This window comes from Oncorhynchus keta, chromosome 24, assembly GCF_023373465.1.
Source record: "Oncorhynchus keta strain PuntledgeMale-10-30-2019 chromosome 24, Oket_V2, whole genome shotgun sequence".
Classification (NCBI taxonomy): Eukaryota; Metazoa; Chordata; class Actinopteri; order Salmoniformes; family Salmonidae; genus Oncorhynchus; species Oncorhynchus keta.
The window spans coordinates 21,838,129-21,861,215 of record NC_068444.1 but is presented as its reverse complement, the minus strand read 5'-3'; the positions used below and the strand labels follow the sequence as shown (position 1 = coordinate 21,861,215).

The following is a 23,087-nucleotide window of genomic DNA, read 5'->3' as shown; positions in this document are numbered from 1 at the left end:
GGTGTCAATGGACCTACAATGAATACAATACAACATGGTGTCAATGGACCTACAATGAATACAATACAACATGGTGTCAATGGACCTACAACCAGTACAATACAACATGGTGTCAATGGACCTACAACTATTAAAATACAACATGGTGTCAATACAACATGGTGTCAATGGACCTACAACCAGTACAATACAACATGGTGTCAATGGACCTACAACTATTAAAATACAACATGGTGTCAATACAACATGGTGTCAATACAACATGGTGTCAATGGACCTACAACCAATACAATACAACATGGTGTCAATGGACCTACAACTATTAAAATACAACATGGTGTCAATGGACCTACAACTATTAAAATACAGCATGGTGTCATTGGACCTACAACCAATACAATACAACATGGTGTCAATGGACCTACAACTATTAAAATACAACATGGTGTCAATGGACCTACAACTATTAAAATACAACATGGTGTCAATGGACCTACAATGAATACAATACAACATGGTGTCAATGGACCTACAATGAATACAATACAACATGGTGTCAATGGACCTACAACCAGTACAATACAACATGGTGTCAATGGACCTACAACTATTAAAATACAACATGGTGTCAATGGACCTACAATGAATACAATACAACATGGTGTCAATGGACCTACAACCAATACAATACAACATGGTGTCAATGGACCTACAACCAATACAATACAACATGGTGTCAATGGACCTACAACTATTAAAATACAACATGGTGTCAATGGACCTACAACTATTAAAATACAACATGGTGTCAATGGACCTACAATGAATACAATACAACATGGTGTCAATGGACCTACAATGAATACAATACAACATGGTGTCAATGGACCTACAACCAGTACAATACAACATGGTGTCAATGGACCTACAACTATTAAAATACAACATGGTGTCAATGGACCTACAATGAATACAATACAACATGGTGTCAATGGACCTACAACCAGTACAATACAACATGGTGTCAATGGACCTACAACCAATACAATACAACATGGTGTCAATGGACCTACAACCAGTACAATACAACATGGTGTCAATGGACCTACAATGAATACAATACAACATGGTGTCAATGGACCTACAACTATTAAAATACAACATGGTGTCAATGGACCTACAACCAATACAACGCAACATGGTATCAATGGACCTACAACCAGTACAATACAACATGGTGTCAATGGACCTACAACCAGTACAATACAACATGGTGTCAATGGACCTACAACTATTAAAATACAGCATGGTGTCAATGGACCCACACCTATTAAAATACAACATGGTGTCAATGGACCTACAACCAGTACAATACAACATGGTGTCAATGGACCTACAACTATTAAAATACAGCATGGTGTCAATGGACCTACAACCAGTACAATACAACATGGTGTCAATGGACCTACAACTATTAAAATACAGCATGGTGTCAATGGACCTACAACTAATACAACATGTTGAACATGGTACTGCAGTGGACACAGCATGGCATTAATGTCTTTCTGTGATGAAAAACATACTCTGTTCCACTGTATGCGTGTATACTGCTATTTTCCAATATCCACAGAAGCATAGGTTCACTCTTAGAATAAAACAATGTATTGTGCACACATTCAAAGTGGTATGCTGGTATGGACAGTGAAACAAAGCCACTATTCAAGTAACACCAAAATATATTACATTCCAACTTCAACAATACAACCACTCACCTCAATAACACCACACTATCAGCCATAAAAGCACCAATGGTAATGTCTGTAATGAAAGAACAACCAATGAGCGAAACCTAAGTTAGTGCAGATTTATCCTTTTTTGAATATATGGCACAATACACAAAGTTTATCATTAAAAGGGGGCTGAACTTACTGATTTGGCCGTTAATTTAGTTTGCTTATTAGTATATGCAGCAACCATGACTGAAGCCAAATGAGAGTATTAGGGATGTTGTTTAATGTGGGTGTCTCTCGCGTGTGTGATATCTCACGTGGCAAGCGTTTGTACATTCACTCTGCCAAAACAGTACACAGTTACAGTCACTCACCCATCTAGATAACTTGAAACAGTCTAACCAGGTCTTGTATCTTAATGTCGCCTTGGCTAGCTAGGGCTAGCAAACTTCTTTCGCCAATTAGCTTCAGCCGGCTGGTGAGCGACCGTGGCAAAGTTAGTTTGTCTTTGGATAGACTATCTCCGGGGCCAGTTAGGGACTGTCAATACATTACACAATGTAAATGGGACAATATTTCCATGTTACACTACTTTTAGTTGTCTCATTAAATGATTGCAATATTTGTATATTAATTTCTACAATTTATAGTTGGTTTGAGATTTTTAAGTCATTGAAATGTTTAGCTATTGACAATTGTAAATATTGTCCCATGTAAATTGTGTAATTTATGATGGTCCCTAACTAGCCCGATAGGGATATCGAATGTCAAACCAAATTGTTCACGGGCATTACGATCGGGTTGTGTGCAGCTGCGCTCCAAATTGATGATTACTTGGGTGCTGCTAGCTGTGGGCAGGCTTGAAATAAACCCAAACCAAGGAAACCTACTACACAGTACCCATTCTAATTATCTTGCACATCTCAGTTTTGAATGAGACTGACTATGACCAAATTTATTCTATTTACACATTGTAGTCAATTTTGACACTAGAATAAATTATTCTGACTAATATCGATGCCATATGGGCTGTTTTCAACCAATTAAGTTTATTGCCTTCAGTTGCACTTTAACAATGGAGTCCTCATACTTGTTGTTTACTGTTCTAGTTCCGAATGTCCCCTGTTGATGTGGAATGCAGTAAACAACATGCCTCAGCATCACGAGTCTGACCGACTGACCAGGGACCACTCGGAGTCAGACAGACGGTAGTCTAACTGACTGACCAGGGACCACTCAGAGTCAGACAGACAGGAATCTAGCTGAATGACCAGGGACCACTCAGAGTCAGACAGACGGTAGTCTAACTGACTGACCAGGGACCACTCAGAGTCAGACAGACAGGAATCTAGCCGAATGACCAGGGACCACTCAGTCAGACAGACGGTAGTCTAACTGACTGACCAGGGACCACTCAGAGTCAGACAGACAGGAGTCTAAATGGCTAACCAGTGTCCACTCAGAGTCAGACAGACAGGTGAACAAGTGGGAGAAGGTGTGAATAACACCACATTCGAATCAGCAGACGTTCTTTACTTTGTCTGCTGATTTGATCCGAGCTCGTTTGATTTATTCGTTTAACCTAAATCTCACCAGGTAGGATATTGAGAACACATTCTCTTTTACAATAACGACATAAAGTTGAGCTGTAGGCTCCAAGTGTTTCATTAACCCTGAACCTAGTGGAGCTGTAGGCCCTACGTACATCATTAACCCTGAACCTAGTGTTGGCTAGTGGAGCTGTAGGCCCTACGTACATCATTAACCCTGAAACTAGTGTTGGCTAGTGGAGCTATAGGCCCTACGTACATCATTAACCCTGAACCTAGTAGAGCTGTAGGCCCTACGTACATCATTAACCCTGAACTTTGTAGAGCTGTAGGCCCTACGTACATAATTAACCCTGAAACTAGTGTTGGCTAGTGGAGCTATAGGCCCTACGTACATCATTAACCCTGAACCTAGTAGAGCTGTAGGCCCTACGTACATCATTAACCCTGAACCTAGTGGAGCTGTAGGCCCTACGTACATCATTAACCCTGAACCTAGTGTTGGCTAGTGGAGCTGTAGGCCCTACGTACATCATTAACCCTGAAACTAGTGGAGCTGTAGGCCCTACGTACATCATTAACCCTGAACCTAGTAGAGCTGTAGGCCCTACGTACATCATTAACCCTGAACCTAGTGGAGCTGTAGGCCCTACTTACATCATTAACCCTGAACCTAGTGTTGGCTAGTGGAGCTGTAGGCCCTACGTACATCATTAACCCTGAACCTAGTGTTGGCTAGTGGAGCTATAGGCCCTATGTACATCATTAACCCTGAACCTAGTGGAGCTGTAGGCCCTACATACATCATTAACCTGTTGAGTGTAGGGGGCAGTATTTGGATGTTTGGATGAAAAACGTACCCAAATGAAACTGCCTATTTCTCAGGCCCAGAATCTAGAATATGCATATAATTGTCAGATTAGGATAAACAACACTCTAAAGTTTCCAAAACTGTCAAAATATTGTCTGTGAGTATAACAGAACTGATATTGCAGGCGAAAACCTGAGGAAAATCCAACCTGGAAGTGTTGTTTTTCCTGAAAGCTCTCTGTTCCATTGCCTGCCATCACTCCATTTAAAGGGATATCAACCAGATTCCCCGTGGCTTCCACATGGTGTGAACAGTCTTTAGACAGGGTTTCAGGCTTTCATTTAGAAAAATGAGCGAGTAAGATCACATTGCGTCATTGGATGGCTGGGTGCCAGCAGCGTTTTGCATGCGCAACAGCTTGGAGCAGATATTTTCTCTCTCTCTCCTATTGAAGAAGCTACAGTTCAGTTGAAATATTATTGATTATACATTGTAAAAACAACCTGAGGATTTATATAAAAAACGTTTGACATGTTTCTACGAACTTTACGGATACTATTCCAAATTTTCGTCTGCCCGGTCGTGACCTCTCGAGCCTGTGGATCTCTGAACATAACGCGCCAACCACATTGAGGTATTTTGGATATACAAATCATCTTTATGGAACAAAAGGAACATTTATTGTGTAACTGGGAGTCTCGTGAGTGCAAACATCCGAAGATCATCAAAGGTAAGCGATTCATTTTATTGCTTTTCTGACTTTCGTGACCAATCTACTTGGCTGCTAGCTGTTTGTAATGTTTTGTCTGCTGAGAGAGATGTCCTTACATAAACTTTTGGTATGCTTTCGCCGAAAAGCTTTTTTTTTTAATTTGACACACCAGGATCACCTGACACACCAGGTGGATTGCTATATTGCACTTGTGATTTTATGAATTAAATATTGTAGTAATTTAATTTTAATTTGGCGCTCTGCAATTCAGCGGTTGACGAAAATGATCCCGCTAACGGGATGGGTGCATCAAGAAGTTAACTTCTGAACCTAGTGTTGGCTAGTAGAGCAGTAGCCCCTACGTACATCATTGACCCTGAACCTAGTGTTGGCTACGTTGTATCATCTGTTTTGTACTGTACAAAGGAAAAACCTGCACTCACTGAAATATTATTTAAGTTAATCTTTAAGAATATTCATTGTTTTTTTTAAACAGTGTATCCCTTTTGAATCTGGCACCCAAAGAGTTTTTGTTACTACAAACTTTTCAGTTGAGCACGCCAATTCTTCATTCTATGTACTGTATATTGTGACAGTACCTAGATATCCATTGCCGTCCATGTCCACATTGCCAGATATTGATTGGCCGAACATCTGGAAGGCGGGGTTTACACTCCGTCCAGACAGCCTCTGCAATGAATTATATAAACGTGAGAATACACACACCACACACACACACACACACACACACACACACACACACACACACACACACACACACACACACGCAAGTACACACACACGCACACACACAGACTGATCTGACAGATTAACATTAGCGAACACATTACTGTAGCAGGAGGGATCAGCATCACATTGTCTCACAACAGTCAAGCATGTTTTTGCTACCTCTACTAAAACAGACCACTGTGTCTGTTACTGCTACCATAACAGACAACTGTGTCTGTTACTGCTACCATAACAGACCACTGTCTGAGCTTTAATCTACCAACAACACTGAGCAAGGCTACGGTTTGAGAGGGAAGTGGACTTTTACATTTCACCTCATCCTGTATCTCAGTAAATAGAAATGATGAACTACTGTGACTGTTTCAAATGGGACCCTATGCAGTGCACTACTTTTGACCTGGGACCTATTGGCTCTGGTCAAAAGTAGTGCACTATATATGGGTGCCATTTGGGACTCACACTCTATAATATTGTTTCATGGGGCTAATATCCATTGTGGGGATCTTTTGGTCTGGCTTCCAAGCTATTGAAAACACACTCCTGTGTGTGTGTATGTGTGTGTTCGTATTAGATGAGTGGAAAATCTCTTCCCAGGATAACATTACCACCTGGGTCTTTATGACACGTTAGTCAGAGGATGCTTCCCAAATGGAACCCTATTCCCTATTTAGTGCACATAGGGCTCTGGTCAAAAACATTGTACTATAGGGAATAGGGTGTCATTTGAGATGCAGACAGAGAGTAATAGTGCTGCTGTGTCAACACAGATGGAGCTGTGATGTTATCCTTGTTGCTAACACAATGCAGTGTGTGTGTGTGTGTGTGTGTGTGTGTGTGTGTGTGTGTGTGTGTGTGTGTGTGTGTGTGTGTGTGTGTGTGTGTGTGTGTGTGTGTGTGTGTGTGTGTGTGTGTGTGTGTGTGTGTGTGTGTGTGTGTGTGTGTGTGTGTGTGTGTGTGTGTGTGTGTGTGTGTGTGTGTGTGTGTGTGTGTGTGTGTGTGTGTGTGTGTGTGTGTGTGTGTGTGTGTGTGTGTGTGTGTGTGTGTGTGTGTGTGTGTGTGTGTGTGTGTGTGTGTGTGTGTGTGTGTGTGTGTGTGTGTGTGTGTGTGTGTGTGTGTGTGTGTGTTTTCATTATCCTTGTGGGGACCAGAAGTCCTCACAAGGATAGTAAAACAAGGACTATTAAGAACATTTTGCCGGTCCCCACAAGAGGAAATACTATTTTAGGTTTAGGGGTTAGGAAGAGTTAGGGAATCAACTGTTTTAGTGGAAAACAAACAACTGTTTGTAAAACAAACGTGTGTGTGGACTAAACTAGAAATTAAAAACAGATGAAGATGATATTTTATGTTGTTGGTCTTAAACACAGGGAACATAATGTCTCAATTGGTTTAAGATGAATTGTCTCTTGACTTTCTAGTATCTCTTCCTCCAAAAGAGCCTATGATGGTGGCATATTATCTACCCAAGACCTGTGCTGACTACTTGTTGTGTCTAACCATTGAAAGTGTCTTTACCATAGAATATTTGTTGACGATTCCTGCGGCATCGCCATGGTAAATATAGACTGCTCCACCGTAGTCATCTTCTTTGGGTGCTCCTATGGCCACATCTAGAGAGAGAGAGAGAGAGAGAGAGAGAGAGAGAGAGAGAGAGAGAGAGAGAGAGAGAGAGAGAGAGAGAAAATAGGACAGAGGCAGAGAGACAAAGACAAACACACAGCGAGAAAGAGTTCAGTATTACTCGTCTACAGAAAATTAACAAGAAAGTTAAGAACCAACAAGATTGGATTCCAACTGCTGTTCAAAAAGTTGCTTTGTGTGTGTCAGGACCATAGAAATTAAATGAATAGAACCAGTGTTGTCATGCACCCTAAAAATCTGAGGGGGCACAAAGTATGTGAGGATCGCTAACCTGAATGGGTTAGGCCCCCCATCCGTAAGTTGGAGAATTTCACATTTTTCAAACACCTGAAACAGCTTTTTCCTGCAATCTATCCATAATCATTACACGTAATTAATATCTGAGCATACCTCTTGAGCGGTCAACTTTTCACCATATGATTTTCACTGTACCCTGCAATCAAACCTGCAACCCTGTACATGTGACTATTAAACACTGTGTTGCTCTTTTTTAAAGAAACTAAATATGCTTCTCTGCTAAAAGATTGAAAGGAATGTGAGTCTTATTCAGTACATTTAGCTTTTCTAAAATCTAGCAATCCAGCAGGCATGCCAGCTAAGATAGAGGAGCTTGTCGAACTATCTTGATTGATAGCCTGAAATAGCTTCTTACTAATAACTACACAGAACAAAAATATAATCACAAACATGCAACAATTTTAAAGATTTTACTGAGTTACAGTTCATATATGGAAATCAAGTCAATTTAAATAAAGGCCCTAATCTATGGATTTCACATGACTGGGAATACAGATATGCATCTGTTGGTCACTCTATATACAAAAGTATGTGGACACCCCTTCAAATGATTGGATTCTGCTATTTCAGCCACACCCGCTGCTGACAGATGTATAAAATCTTGCACACCGCCATGCAATCTCCATAGACAAACATTGATAGCAGAGTGGCCTTGCTGAAGAGCTCAGTGACTTTCAATGTGGCACCGTCATAGGATGCCGCCTGGTAGGCCGCGAAGTGGTAGGCCACACAAGCTCACAGAATGGGACCACCGAGTGCTGATTTGCGTAGCACGTAAAATCAAGTGTCCTTGGTTGAAACACTCACTCCTGAGTTCCAAACTGCCTCTGGAAGGAACGTCAGTACAAAAACTGTTCGTTGGGAGCTTCATGAAATGGGCTTCCATGGCCGAGCAGCTGCACACAAGCCTAAGATCACCATGCGCAATGCCAAGCATCGGATGGAGTGGTGTAAAGCCATTGGACTCTAGAGCAGAGGAAACGTGTTTTCTGGAGTGATGAATCACGCTTCACCATCTGGCAGTCCAACGGATGAATCTGGGTTGCCCCAATGCATAGTACCAACTGTAAAGTTTGGTGGAGGATAAATAATGGTCTGGGGCTGTTTTTCATGGTCCAGGCTCGGCCCCTTAGTTCCAGTGTTGGGAAATCTTAAAACTACAGCATACAATGACATTCTAGACAATTCTGTGCTTCCAACTTTGTGGAAACAGTTTGGGGAAGGACCAAAGGGAGGTTCATACAGGTTCATACAGAAATGGTTTTCCCTGACCTCAACCCCATCGAACACCTATGGGATGAATTGGAACACCGACTACTAGTCACGCCTAATCACCCAACATCAGTGCCCGACCTCACTAATGCTCGTGGCTGAATGGAACCAAGTCTCCAAAGCAATGTTCTAACATCTAGTGGAAAGCCTTCCCAGAAGAGTGGAGGCTGTTATAGCAGCAAAGAGGGGACCAACTCCATATTAATGCCCATTATTTTGGAATGAGATGTTCGACAAGTAGGTGTCCACATACTTTTGGTAATCTCGTATACCATTAAAAAATATTTGGGGTGTGGATCAGAGAACCGGTCAGTATCTGGTGTGACCTCCATTTGCCTCATGCAGCGCGACACATCTCCTTGGCAAAAAGTTGATCAAGCTGTTTATTCTGGCCTGTGGAATGTTGTCCCATACCTCAGCAAGAATGGTAGAGATACTCTGAATGATCAGTTATGAAAAGCCAACTATCATTTACTCCTGAGGTCCTGACCTGTTGCACCCTCTACAACCACTGTGATTACTTTTATTTGACCCTGCTGGTCATCTATGAACATTTGAACATCTTGGCCATGTTCTATTATAATCTCCATCCGGCACAGCCAGAAGAGGACTGGCCACCCCTCATAGTCTGGTTCCTCCCGAGCTTTCTTCCTAGGTTCCTGCCTTTCTAGGGAGTTTTTCCAATCCACTGTGCTTCTACACCTGCATTGCTTGCTGTTTGGGGTTTTAGGCTGGGTTTCCATTGAACACTTTGTAACATCAGCTGATGTAAGAAGGGCTTTAGAAATACATTTGATTGATTGATTGATTGATTGATTTATGTCTGCTGGATATTGGTGGGAACTGGAACACGCTGTCATACACGTTAATACAGAGCATCGCAAACATGCTAGATGTATCCAGGTCTGGTGAGAACTGGGACATTTTCAGCTTCCAGGAATTGTGTACAGATCCTTGAAACATGGGGCAGTGCATTATCATGTTGAAACATGAGATGATGGCGGCGGAGGAATGGCACGACAATGGGCCTCAGGATCTCGTCATGGTATCTCTGTGCATTCAAATTGCCATCGATAAAATGCAATTGTTCTTTGTCCATAATTTATAACCCCACTGCCACACACATTACCATACACGCTGTCAGCCATCTGCCCGATACAGTTGAAACCGGGATTAATCTGTGAAAAGCACACTTCTCCAGCATGCCAGTGGCCATCCAAGGTGAGCATTTGCCCACTGAAGTCGGTTACGATGCCAAACTGCAGTCAGGTCAAAACCCTGGTGAGGACAACAAGCACGCAGATCAGCTTCCCTGAGACGGTTTCTGACAGTTTGTGCAGAAATTCTTCGGTTGTGCAAACCCACAGTTTCATCAGCTGTCTGGGTGGCTGGTCTCAGACAATCCCTCAGATGAAGAAACCAGATGTGGAGGTCCTGGGCTGGTGTGGTTACACATGGTCTGCAGATGTGAAGCAGGTTAGACGTACTGCCAAATTCTCTAAAACGATGTTGGAGGTGGCTTATGGTAGAGAAATGAAATTCTCTGGCAACAGCTCTGAAGGACATTCCTGCAGTCAGCATGCCAATTGCACGCTCCCTAAATCTTGAGACATCTGTAGCATTGTGTTGTGTGACAAAACTGCACATTTTAGAGTATTACGATGGCGCCGGAGGGGAGGTCTGCCGTCTTTCCGGCTCTTAACCAACCATGCTATATTGTTTGTTTTTTCGCGTTGTTCGTAACTTGATTTTTACATAATGTTGCTGCTACCATCTCTTATGACTGAAAAGAGCTTCTGGACATCAGAACTGCGATTGCTCACCTCAAACTGGACAAAGAGTTCTTCTTCAATGAGTTGGATGGGAGGGATATACTACTACAGACACCCGACCATGCCCCGATCCCCGAGACTCGCTGGAGAAGGAAACTGAGATTTTGTGGAAAAAGATCAGGGTGCCTTGTGAGAATCAGGTGACGAGTGGCTAATCTGCCCTTGCCTTCTGTCCAGCCAGCTAATGTTCAATCACTGGAAAATAAATGGGACGAGCTGAAAGCACATATATCTTACCAATGGTACATTACAAACTGTAATATATTATGTTTCAACAAGTGAAGGCTGAACGACGACATTAAGAACATACAGCTCGCGGGTTATACACTCCATTGGCAGGACATAACAGCAACCTCTGGTAAGACACAAGGTGGGGGCCTATGCATATACAGTTGAAGTCAGAAGTTTACATACACTTATGTTGGATTCATTAAAACTAGTTTTTTCAACCATTTCACAAATTTCTTGTTAACAAACTATAGTTTTGGCAAGTCGGTTAGGACATGTACTTTGAGCATGACACAAGTAATTTTTCCAACAATTGTTTACAGACAGATTATTTCACTTATAATTCACTGTATCACAATTCCAGTGGGTCAGAGGTTAACATACACTAATTTGACTGTGCCTTTAAACAGCTTGGAAAATTCCAGAAAATAATGTCATGGCTTTAGAAGCTTCTGATAGGCTAATTGACATAATTTGAGTCAAATGGAGGTGTACCTGTGGATGTATTTCAAGGCCTACCTTCAAACTCAGTGCCTCTTTGCTTGACATAATGGGAAACTCAAAAGAAATCAGCAAAGACCTCAGAAAAACAATTGTAGACTTCTACATGTCTGGTTCATCTTTGATACAATTTCCAAACGCCTGAAGGTACCACATTCATCTGTACAAACAATAGTATGCAAGTATAAACACCATGGGACCACGCAGCCGTCACACCGCTCAGAAAGGAGATGCATTCTGTCTCCTAGAGATGAATGTACTTTGGTGCGAAAAGTGCAAATCAATCCAAATCAATCATATATTGACACAACCTGAAAGGCCACTCAGCAAGGAAGAAGCCACTGCTCCAAAACCGCCATAAAAAAGCCAGACTACAGTTTGCAACTGCACATGTTGACAGATATCGTACTTTTGGAGAAATGTCCTCTGGTCTGATGAAACTAAATTAGAACTGTTTGGCCATAATGACCATCGTTATGTTTGGAGGAAAAAGGGGGAGGCTTGCGAGCCAAATAACACCATCCCAACCGTGAAGCAGCATCATGTTGTGGGGGTGCTTTGCTGCAGCAGGGACTGGTGCACTTCACAAAATAGATGGCTTCATGAGGGAGGAAAATTATGTGGATATATTGAAGCAACATCTCAAGACATCCATCAGGAAGTTAAAGCTTGGTCGCAACTGGGTCTTCCAAATGGCAATGACCCCAAGCATACTCCCAAAGTTGTGGCAAAATGGCTTAAGGACAACAAAGTCAAGGTATTGGAGTGGCCATAACAAACACCTGACCTCAATCCCATAGAGAATTGGTGGGCAGAACTGAAAAAGTGTGTGCGAGCAAGGAGGCCTCCAAACCTGACTCAGTTACACCAGCTCTGTCAGGACGAATGGGCCAAAATTCACCCAACTTATTGTGGGAAGCTTGTGGAAGGCTACCCGAAACGTTTGACCCAAGTTAAACAATTTAAAGGCAATGCTATCAAATACTAATTGAGTGCATGTAAACTTCTGACCCACTGGGAATGTGATGAAAGAAATAAAAGCTGAAATAAATCATTCTCTCTACTATTATTCTGACATTTCACATTCTTAAAATAAAGTGGTGATCCTAACTGACCTAAGACAGGGCATATTTACTAGGATTAAATGTCAGGAATTGTGAAAAACTGAGTTTAAATGTATTTGGCTAAGGTGTATGTACATTTCCGACTTCAACTGTATGTGAAGAACAGCTGGTCCACAATATCTAAGGAAGTCTTGAGGTTTTTCTCGCCTGAGGTAGAGTATGTCATGATAAGCTGTAGACCACACTATCTACCTTGAGAGCTTTCATCTATATTTTTCGAAGCTGTCTTACATACCACCATAGACCGATGCTGTCACTAAAACCGCGCTCAATGAGCTGTATACCGCCATAAGCAAACAGGAAAACACTCATCCAGACACTCCTAGTGGCTGGGACTTCAATGTAGGGAAACTTAAATCAGTTTTACCTAATTTCTATCAGCATGTTATATATATATATATATATATATGCCATTTAGCAGACGCTTTTATCCAAAGCGACTTACAGTCATGTGTGCATACATTCTACATATGGATGGTCCCGGGAATCGAACCCACTACCCTGGCGTTACAAGCGCCATGCTCTACCAACTGTGCTACAGTTAAATGTGTAACCAGAGGGGGAAAAAATGTAGACCACCTTTACTCCACACACAGAGACCCATACAAAGCTCTCCCTCGCCCTCCATTTGGCAAATATGGCCATTAATCTATCCTCCTGATTCCTGCTTACGAGCAAAAATGAAAGCAGGAAGCACCAGTGACTCGGTCTATAAAAAAGTGGTCAGATGAAGCAGATGCTAAACTACAGGACTGCTTTGCTAGCACAGACTGGAATATGTTCCAGGATTCTTCCGATGGCATTGAGGAGTACACCACATCAGTCACTGGCTTTATCAATAAGTGCATCGAGGACATTGTCCACACAGTGACTACGTATATACTCCAACCAGAAGCCATGGATTACAGGCAACATTCGCACTGAGCTAAAGGGTAGAGATGCCGCTTTCAAGGAGTGGGACTAATCTGGAAGCTTATAAGAAATCCCGCTATGCCCTACGACGAACCATGAAACAGGCAAAGCGCCAATACAGGACTAAGATCTAATCGTACTTCACCTTCTCCGACGCTCATCGGATCTGGCAGGGCTTGCAAACTATTAGAACTACAAAGGGAAGCACAGCCGAGAGCTGCCCAGTGACACGAGCCTACCAGACGAGCTAAATAACTTCTATGCTCGCTTCAAGGCAAGTACCACTTCAACATGCATGAGAGCATCAGCTGTTCCGGACGACTGAGTGATCACGCTCTCCGCAGCCAATGTGAGTAAGACCTTCAAACAGGTCAACATTCACAAGGCCGCAGGGCCAGATGGATTACCAGGACGTGTACTCCGAGCATGCGCTGACCAACTGGCAAGTGTCTTCACTGACATTTTCAACCTCTCCCTGTCTGAGTCTGTAATACCAACATGTTTCAAGCAGACCACCATAGTCCCTGTGGCCAAAAACACTAAGGTTACCTGCCTAAATTATTACCAACCCGTAGCACTCACGTCTGTAGCCATGAAATGCTTTGATAGGCTGGTCATGGCTCACATCAACACCATTATCCCAGAAACCCTAGACCAGTGGTTCCCAAATTTTTTATAGTCCCATACCCCTTCAAACATTCAACCTCCAGTTGCGTACCCCCTCTAGCACCCCCTCTAGCACCAGGGTCAGCCTGCCACACACAGACACACACTATACAATACATTTATTAAACATAAGAACGAGTGTGAGTTTTTATCACAACCCGGCTCAGGGGAAATGACAAAGAGCTCTTATAGGACCAGGGCACAAATATTAATATAATAATAATCAATCATTTTGCTCTTTATTTAGCCATCTTACATATAAAACTTTATTTGTTAATCGAAAACTGTGAATAACTCACCATAGGTTAATGAGAAGGGTGTGCTTGAAAGGATGCACATAACTTTGCAATGTTGGGTGGTGTTGGAGAGAGTCTCAGTCTTAAATCATTTTCCACACACAGTCTGTGCCTGTATTAGTTTTAATGCTAGTGAGGGCCGAGAATCCACTCTCACATAGGTAAGTGGTTGCAAAGGAAATCAGTGTCTTAACAGTGCAATTTGCCAAGGCAGGACACTGAGCACAGCCCTATCCAGAAATCTGGGAGTGGCTTCTGATTAAATAAAATCTTCACAGAACTGCTTGTTGCAATTTCGATGAGTGTCTCTTGTTCAGATATATCGGTAAGTGGACTGAAGGCAGGGCACGAAAGTGATAACAAATCCAGTTGTTTGTGTCATTCGTTTCGGGAAAGTACCTGCGTAATTGAATAGCCAACTTACTAAGGTGCTTCGCTATATCACATTTGAAATTGTCCGTAAGCTTGAGTTTATTTGCACACAACAAACCAGACAATGATGGAAAGACCTGTGTGTTGTCCTTGCTAATCAAGGCAGAGAAGAGCTCCAACTTAATCATATCCTCAATTTTGTCCCGCACATTGAATATAGTTGCAGAGAGTCCCTGTAATCCAAGATTTAGATAATTCCAGGGAGAAAAAACATCACCCAGATAGGCCAGTCATGTGAGAAACTTGTCATGATTGCAAGCCGTCAGACAAGTGAAAATTATGGTCAGTAAAGAAAACTTTAAGCTAGTCTCTCAATTTAAAAAAACGTGTCAATACTTTCCCCCTTGATAACCAGCGCATTTGTGTATGTTGTAAAAGTGTTACATGGTCGCTGCCCATATCATTGCATACTGCAGAAAATACACGAGAGTTCAGGGGCCTTGCTTTAACAAAGTTAACAATTTCACTGTAGTGTCCAAAATGTCTTTCAAGCTGTCAGGCATTCCCTTGGCAGCAAGAGCCTCTCGGAAGATGCTGCAGTGTACCCAAGTGGCATCGGGAACAACTGCTTGCACACGCGTGTCCACTACACTATGTCTCCCTGTTATGGCTTCTGCGCCATCAGTACAAATTCCAACATGAGCAGCAGCTACATTTGGCTACATTTGTGGAATTACCGCAAAAGAGTAATGGTTAAATGTGATTGGATGTTAATTACCTGTATTTGACATTGTGTTGTTATTTCGCTGAACACTAACTAGGTGGCTTCATTTTATTTTTGGCAGTGAAACGAGGCTACTCAGGCGAGAAAAAAAACTCACCCAAATGTATAGCCCCGTTGGAAAATATAAATGAACTGTTTGAAAATGTGAAGAATTTTTCTTTTTTTTAAAACAATTTTTTTAATTTAAAAATGTAAAATGTGAATCACATTTTTATTTGGCCTACCCCCAACGGCATTGCGCGTACCCTGGGGGGTGTTCAGTTTGGGAATAGCTGCCCTAGACCCACTCCAATTTGAATACTGCACCAACAGATCCACAGCTGATGCAATCTCCATGCACTCCACACTTCCCTTTCACACCTGGACAAAAGGAACACCTATTTGAGAATGCTATTCATTGACTACAGCTCAGCGTTCAACACCATAGTGCCCTCAAAGCTCATCACTAAGCTAAGGACCCTGGGACTAAACACCTAACTCTGCAACTCGATCCTGGACTTCCTGATGGGCTGCCCCAGGTGGTAAGGGTAGGTAACAACACATCCGCCACACTGATCCTCAACACAGGGGCCCCTCAGGGGTGTGTGCTCAGCCTCCTCCTGTACTCCCTGTTCACTCAATACTGCACGGCCAGGCACGACTCCATGATTAAGTTTGCCAACGACACAACATTGGAAGGCCTGATCACCGACAACGATGAGACAGCCTATAGGGAGGAGATCAGAGACCTGGAGACTGAAAAGAGTTGGCATGTGTCCTCAGATCCTCAAAAGGTTCTACAGCTACACCATCGAGAGCATCCTGACGGGTTGCATCACTGCCTGGTATGGCAAATGCTCGGCCTCCGACCGCAAGGCACTACAGAGGGTAGTGCTTACGGCCCAGTACATCACCGGGGCCAAGCTTCCTGCCATGCAAGACCTCTATACCAGGCGGTGTCAGAAGAAGGCCCTAAAAATTGTCAAGACTCCAGCCACCCTAGTCATAGCCCCCCCTCCACCACCCTGCGCATTGACTCTGTACCGGTACCCCCTGTATATAGCCCCGCTATTGATATTTACTGCTGCTCTTTAATTATGTGTTATTCTTATCTCTTATTTTTTTGTTGGTATTTGATTAAAACTGCATTGTTGGTTAAGAGCTTGTAAGTAAGCATTTCACTGTAAGGTCTGCTGTATTCGGCGCATGTGACAAATACAATATGATTTGAGTTGGCCTTTTATTGTCCCCAACACCTGTGTAATGATAATACTGTTTAATTAGCTTATTGATATACCAGGGATGCTTACGAACAGGGATGTAAACAAATTTGTGCACAAAATTTGAGAGAAATAAGCTTTTTGTGTGTATTGAACATTTCTGAGATCTTTTATTTCAGCTCATGAAACCAACACTACAAGTTGCGTTCATATTTTTTGGTTAAGTGTAGTTATGAGGTTGGGAGAAGCTAACTTCATGAAATTCTTAAGTGGCTAGTAGTACAAAAAAATATAGATAAAAAAAGTATATATTTTTAAACAGGACAAATCTGAAGGGGCACGTGCCCCTGTGCTGCCTACGGGCATGACGCCTCTGAATAGAACAGGCTTGGAAGCTCTAACTATGGCAATTTGACTGGTAAACTCATGGGTCCACTTGCATTGGCTGCCTGGTATTGTAATGCAATAATTTCCATGGTTATTTGGAGTGTTCTATCAACATTCTACATGGTAATGTAGAATGTTCATTCAAATTATTCTATCTGATATGGCTCATGCAATGACATGTATTTTTTGTAATGTCAGTTGAGTTGACTCAACAAATCACAGCACAAATTGAAGGGTACGCTTCCTGCTTTTAATTCCTGGCATGGGTACACTCAAAATGGCTGCCAGTCCACCCATGACATGAATGAAGACGTCCATTCTATTCATTCTATTTCTATGGTCAGGACCCCTGAGTCTTTTTGCTTTTTGCAGGGCTGTGCTTCAGAAACATGTTGTTACAGTCTCTTAATAGACATTTAAGTGTTGTCAGTCCCCATAAACCCCAGTGTGAAACCTCTGTAAGAGTGGAAACAGAACCATAAAACTGAAGGCAAAAGGATGAACATAAAGTCTGCATCCCAAATGGGCCCTGGTCAAAAGTTGTACACTATGCAGTGAAGAGGGTGGCATTTGATGCGCAGGCAACGTCCCTTAATCCCCCCTCACAACCAAAGCTGGAAAATACACTTTCCCCTTTAAAACAAAAATAGTTCTTCAGTGATAGCATGCATAAGAAAAAAGTGAACGTTTTGAAACAATCATAACATGGATAAGGAAATCTTCAAGGTTTACAATGTGGTTTAACAACATAGGCTACTAAGTACCTCATCCTGTATCTCTTACATTATCAAATGTGGTGAATTGAAAGCAGAAACCTACAGAATGTTATTCCAATTTTCTGAACATTGAATGTAAATGCTGGGTGCTAAAGATGTTATAACTCATTTCCTCTCTTTATACCTTTATTTAACTAGGCAAGTCAGTTAAGAACAAATACTTATTTACAATGACGGCCAAGACCGGCCAAACCCGGACGACGCTGGGCCAATTGTGCACCGCCCTACGGGACTCCCAATCACGGCCGGTTGTGATATAGCCTGGATTCGAACCAGGGTGTCTGTAGTGACGACTCAAGTACTGAGATACAGTGCCTAAAATCGCTGTGCCCCTTGGGAGCCCCATATGGCAGTGCTTAAGATCCCACTCTCCACAAAATAATCAAAACAGAATGTCCCTGAGAGAAAAGCTTTTGGGGTTTTATAGCATACGTATTACAACCATCCAACGTTTGCTTATGTCACAATGTTTAACATTGTGGAAGAAAAACTAGACTAGACGAATTCTCATAAATCTAATATGTGTCATCCAGAAGTTTTGTATGTATACAACAATAGTGCTAAATAGTGATTTGAGGAGGGTTAACATTTTTATATAAGCATACATTCTATACTTGAAAACACAGTGACTTAGTTGAGAGACACTTACCTTGGTACCCATCGTCATCGATGTCTCCGATTGCAGTGATGCACTCTCCAAAGTGTGCATTGTAGGCATCATCTCCATTTAAGAGTTCAGCCTGCTCCATCACCCCCTGCAAGTAGAGTCAAACGGGAATGGTTATGACGTGACACAACCCATTACTTTAAAGGGGAAGGGTTATGACGTGACACAACCCTTTACTTTAAAGGAAAATGGTTATAACGTGACACAAGACATTACAGAGGAATGTTTAGGATGTGACACAACCTATTACATTAATGGGGAATAGTTATGACGTGACACAACCCATTACAGGGGAAGGGTTATTGCGTAACACAACCCATAACTTTAAAGGGGAATGGTTATTGTGTGATATAGCCATTACTATAAAAGGGGAGCAGTTACGGCATGACACAACCCTTCACTTTAAAGTAGAATGGTTATAACTTACTACTAACTAAAATACATCCTGCTTTTTACAATAACAGTTGAGGAACTGTCTCTATCGGCTATAGATGGCTGCGTTCCCCTTCCTTTAGTTACTTGACTTTCATGAACAACTCAAACACACAGTAACAACCTCCAAGACGAGCTAGTTATAAGATCCTAATGATAACTCATAAATACAACAGGATCAAACACTCTATATGGAGGTCATAATATACACTCAACTCATCCACCCTGACCAACCACCATACTTTCATGTTTGCCTTAAGTAACCATCTGTGTTATGTAACCATACCAAACGTGACATATGACACTAATTTGAGTGGATTTACGTTTACATCTAGTCTATGAGACCAGGCTGTATAGGCAGCCATGTTTCTATATGGTGGGTTATATACAGGCTGACTGGAGGGCTAGAATATACTGTACATCTCCAATGTTTTTCACAAATCTCATTTAGAGAATTCCTAGTTGGAGGATTCTCTACCTGGTCACTCCCTTCCGAATGTCCTACAACTTCTGGAAGATCTGGGACATTTCAGAAAGTTCACATCATTTTCCAACTCTATTCCCACTCACATTGCCCTTGCTGAGGTAGACAGAGACCTGTCCCTCGTCCCGCAGTGTGCTGTGCATGGGCGCTCCAACCAGCAGGTCCGACAGGCCATCCCGGTTCAGGTCAACTGCACACAATGAGGAGCCAAAGTAAGAGCCCATCTGGAAAATAACCAAGCACAGCCACAGAGCCACACAGACAGGTAGCATTGGGTCAGTGAAAATACATAACGCTGTGTTCACCTTGTGTATAATGTATAGAGATATACATGTATTCTATTCTATTCACACAATTTGGAGCCAAGGTAAGAGCACATCTGGAAAATAACCAAGCACAGCCAGAGGCACACAGACAGACACACCACTACAGCCACAGAGCCACACAGACAGGCACACCACTACAGCCACAGAGCCACACAGACAGGCACACCACTACAGCCACAGAGCCACACACACCACTAGTCAGATCAGTCTTTTCATCGAAACATGTAATGTATTTGTCATGTGAATTGTGTGTGTGTATTTAAGTGTATATTTATTGTCTTAATTATTAGCCACAACTGAAGGTCCATCTAGGAAAAATATTATATCCTATTCTGTCCTATTCTATTATTTTCATTCTGTTCTGTCTTATAATATTTATATTCTATTCTACTCATTGCCAATGAGGACTGCTTTTTCGATTGCCCTCAAGATAGACAGACACTTCCTTTTTATTTTCATCATTCTCTCCCTCCACAATCTGACTGGATTAATTTTCCCTTTCATATCTCTACCAATATTAAAGGAATATTTACAAAACATAGGGTCTTAATCTACAAAGATTGAGTTCTTATTTACTCTTAAAACCATGTGAATTGCCCTCCCTAGCTGTCTGGTTTGTGGTCAGACTAGGGATGTGTCCCAAATGGCACCCCTTTCTCTATATAGTGTACTATTTTTGACCAGAGCCCAATGGGTGCAATTTGGGATGCAAGCCTAGAGCGCTCTAAACACTTTACATAAACCACATAAACAGTGTGGTGCTTCTGATAAAACCATTAACTAACAGTCTGCCATGCTTCACCTGCACCAGCTACAGTATGTGTACTCTACTACACATGGGGCATGGTTTCCCAGACCCTGATTAAGTCTAGAGACTCTCCATTGAGTATGATCACTCAAGTGTAGGCCTATGTCATTTCTGATAACAAAGAATACTAACAGATGGTAGAAGTGAACAGTGATCACCACTGACACACTAAAGAAACAACATGTCACTGTCATGTAGTAATGGTTAAACAGCGTAGTAGATCGCTGTGGTCCATATTTCAGACACATACCATTTTCCCTGAGGCTTGAAAGATCTTCACCAAAGACCCACCATCTATTCTGAAAATGTAAACCTGGAGGGAAAGGAGGATACAGTGTTAAAATACAGTGTTAACAAAGATATGATACTCCTCCTAAATCAACCAATCAAATCCTGTACATACTTTTCCTCCTCCACTGTGTTGTGGAGCTCCTGCAGCCACATCTATGAAGTTAGGAGAGGAGAAGTGTCCAGCAGTCACAGCATAGCCTAGAGAGAAACAGAGAAACAGTCAGACATTACATTAAATAGTGGTTAGTCACAGCACAGCCTAGAGAGACAGAGAGACATAATCAGTCAGACTTTACATTGAATAGTGGTTAGTCACAGCACAGCCTAGAGAGAAAGACAGAAATAGTCAGACTTTACATTAAATAGTGGTTAGTCACAGCACAGCCTAGAGAGAAAGACAGAAACAGTCAGAGTTGTCAATACAATCAAATAAATGAGGTACAGGTAGTCAACTATTTTACTCGTGCTCTTAGAGGGTCTACACCAGGTTAGTGTAGTGCAAAGTGTACTGTCATTTAAAAAGGGCTTTGTGAATACATTTGATTGATGATTTATAAATTGATTGGGCTATTTATTTATTGATTTAATTAATCAACTGATTGAAAGACCGATTGATCGATTGCATAAGTGATTAATCAATTAAATCAATCAAAGGAAACATACCTAGATAGCTGTATCTGTGTGAGTCGACTTCTTCTTTGTTGGGGTTGTAGAAGGTGCTGGAGGTCAGGTTGTAGACCTTGACTGTTCCTGTCCAGTAGTATGATCCTGGAGCTCCCATCACCACCAGCTCCTGAAATTGACCACACACCATGCATCTTGCAACATTAGGCTGTGTTTACACAGCCACCCTAAGAACCCAAATCTGAATTTCTTTCTATATCGCCAATCTTTTTTTCCTGACTGTCCACACATAGTTTTACATGTGACCCATATAAGATTTGAGCATTCACACTGATGTAGCCTCTGAAGTAGCACACAGATGCAATGTTCATTTCCTGTCACTGTTCCTTTACATTTTGGAGTGGTTGTAATGATAACAGTCATGTGCAATAAAACCACTTCAGAGCTAAAAAAACAAATATGATCTGAGCATCCAGACAGAAGTCGCACATGGAAGATCGGGTTTGGATAAGGATTTAGATCCACATAGGAGGTGGTATTAATCGGAAGTCCAAAAATCTGATTACATGTGTTTTCTTTTTTTTGCTGTTTACACATTAGGGAAAATATCAGATAGACAGTGGTGCAAAGTAATTAAGTAAAAATACTTTAATGTACTACTTAAGTCATCACTTTACTATTTATATTTTTCACAACTTTTACTTAATAACATTCCTAAAGAAAATGATGTCGTTTTTATCCATACATTTTCCATGACACAAAAATCCCTGTTCTTTCCTACTGCCTCTGATCTGGCGGACTCACAAAACACAAATGCTTCATTTGTAAATTATGTCTGAATTTTGGTGTTCCCCTAAATATTGGTACATTTAAAAAAAATAAAAAAAATAACATTGTGTCACCTGATTAATAGAAGGAAATATAAATTATTTATACCTTTACTTTTGATACTTAAGTATATTTTAGCAATTACATTTACTTTTGATACTTAAGTATATTTAAAACCAAATACTTTTAGACTTTTACTCTGATGTAGCCTCTGAAGTAGCACACAGATGCAATGTTCATTTCCTGTCACTGTTCCTTTACATTTTTGAGTGGTTGTAATGATAATAACGGTCATTACAACCAGTATTTTATTGGGTGACTTTCACTTTTACTTCAGCCATTTTCTATTAACGTATCTTAACTTTTACTCAAGTATGACAATTGGGTACTTTTTCCACCATTGCCGATAGGTATCAGATATGCAAATAATTGACAAAAGATTTGAATTGGACTGACTGTGTAAACACAGCCATAGAGATTTATTAGCATTCTGACTCAGCAAAATAATACATATACCCAGGGGTGAAAGTAGATCAAATGTATTCCCAGTACGCATAACTGCGGGAAGTAGGGGTGTTGAGGATGGTGCAGCACCCCCTGTAGACATCTGTAGTGCAGGAAGATTTGATTTTTTCAGCTTTGGCAAAAAAAGTTAGTTGTATAATTAAGAACAGTATCATGCAAGATTCAATAGTTGGAATTGTAAGAGTTGTTGCCCTGTCCCTTTCTCTGCAATTGTGCAAAGATGTCATGTTATCAAGGCAAAGGGTGGCTACTTTGAAGAATC

At 41.5% G+C, this 23,087-nt stretch overlaps 1 protein-coding gene across 1 annotated transcript in view; it reads right to left on the bottom strand.

Moving 5' to 3' along the window:
* The window catches only part of itga9 (integrin, alpha 9), a 153,348-nt gene that overhangs the window by 93,122 nt on the left and 37,139 nt on the right, over positions 1-23,087 (bottom strand). The window contains exons 6-13 of the mRNA XM_052477968.1: positions 21,512-21,641; positions 20,961-21,046; positions 20,808-20,870; positions 19,510-19,647; positions 18,490-18,595; positions 7,069-7,163; positions 5,403-5,493; positions 1,773-1,818 (exon numbers count right to left, since the gene is read on the bottom strand). Of these exons, the coding sequence (XP_052333928.1) occupies positions 1,773-1,818; positions 5,403-5,493; positions 7,069-7,163; positions 18,490-18,595; positions 19,510-19,647; positions 20,808-20,870; positions 20,961-21,046; positions 21,512-21,641 (755 nt within the window). The remainder of the gene's footprint in view (positions 1-1,772; positions 1,819-5,402; positions 5,494-7,068; positions 7,164-18,489; positions 18,596-19,509; positions 19,648-20,807; positions 20,871-20,960; positions 21,047-21,511; positions 21,642-23,087) is intronic.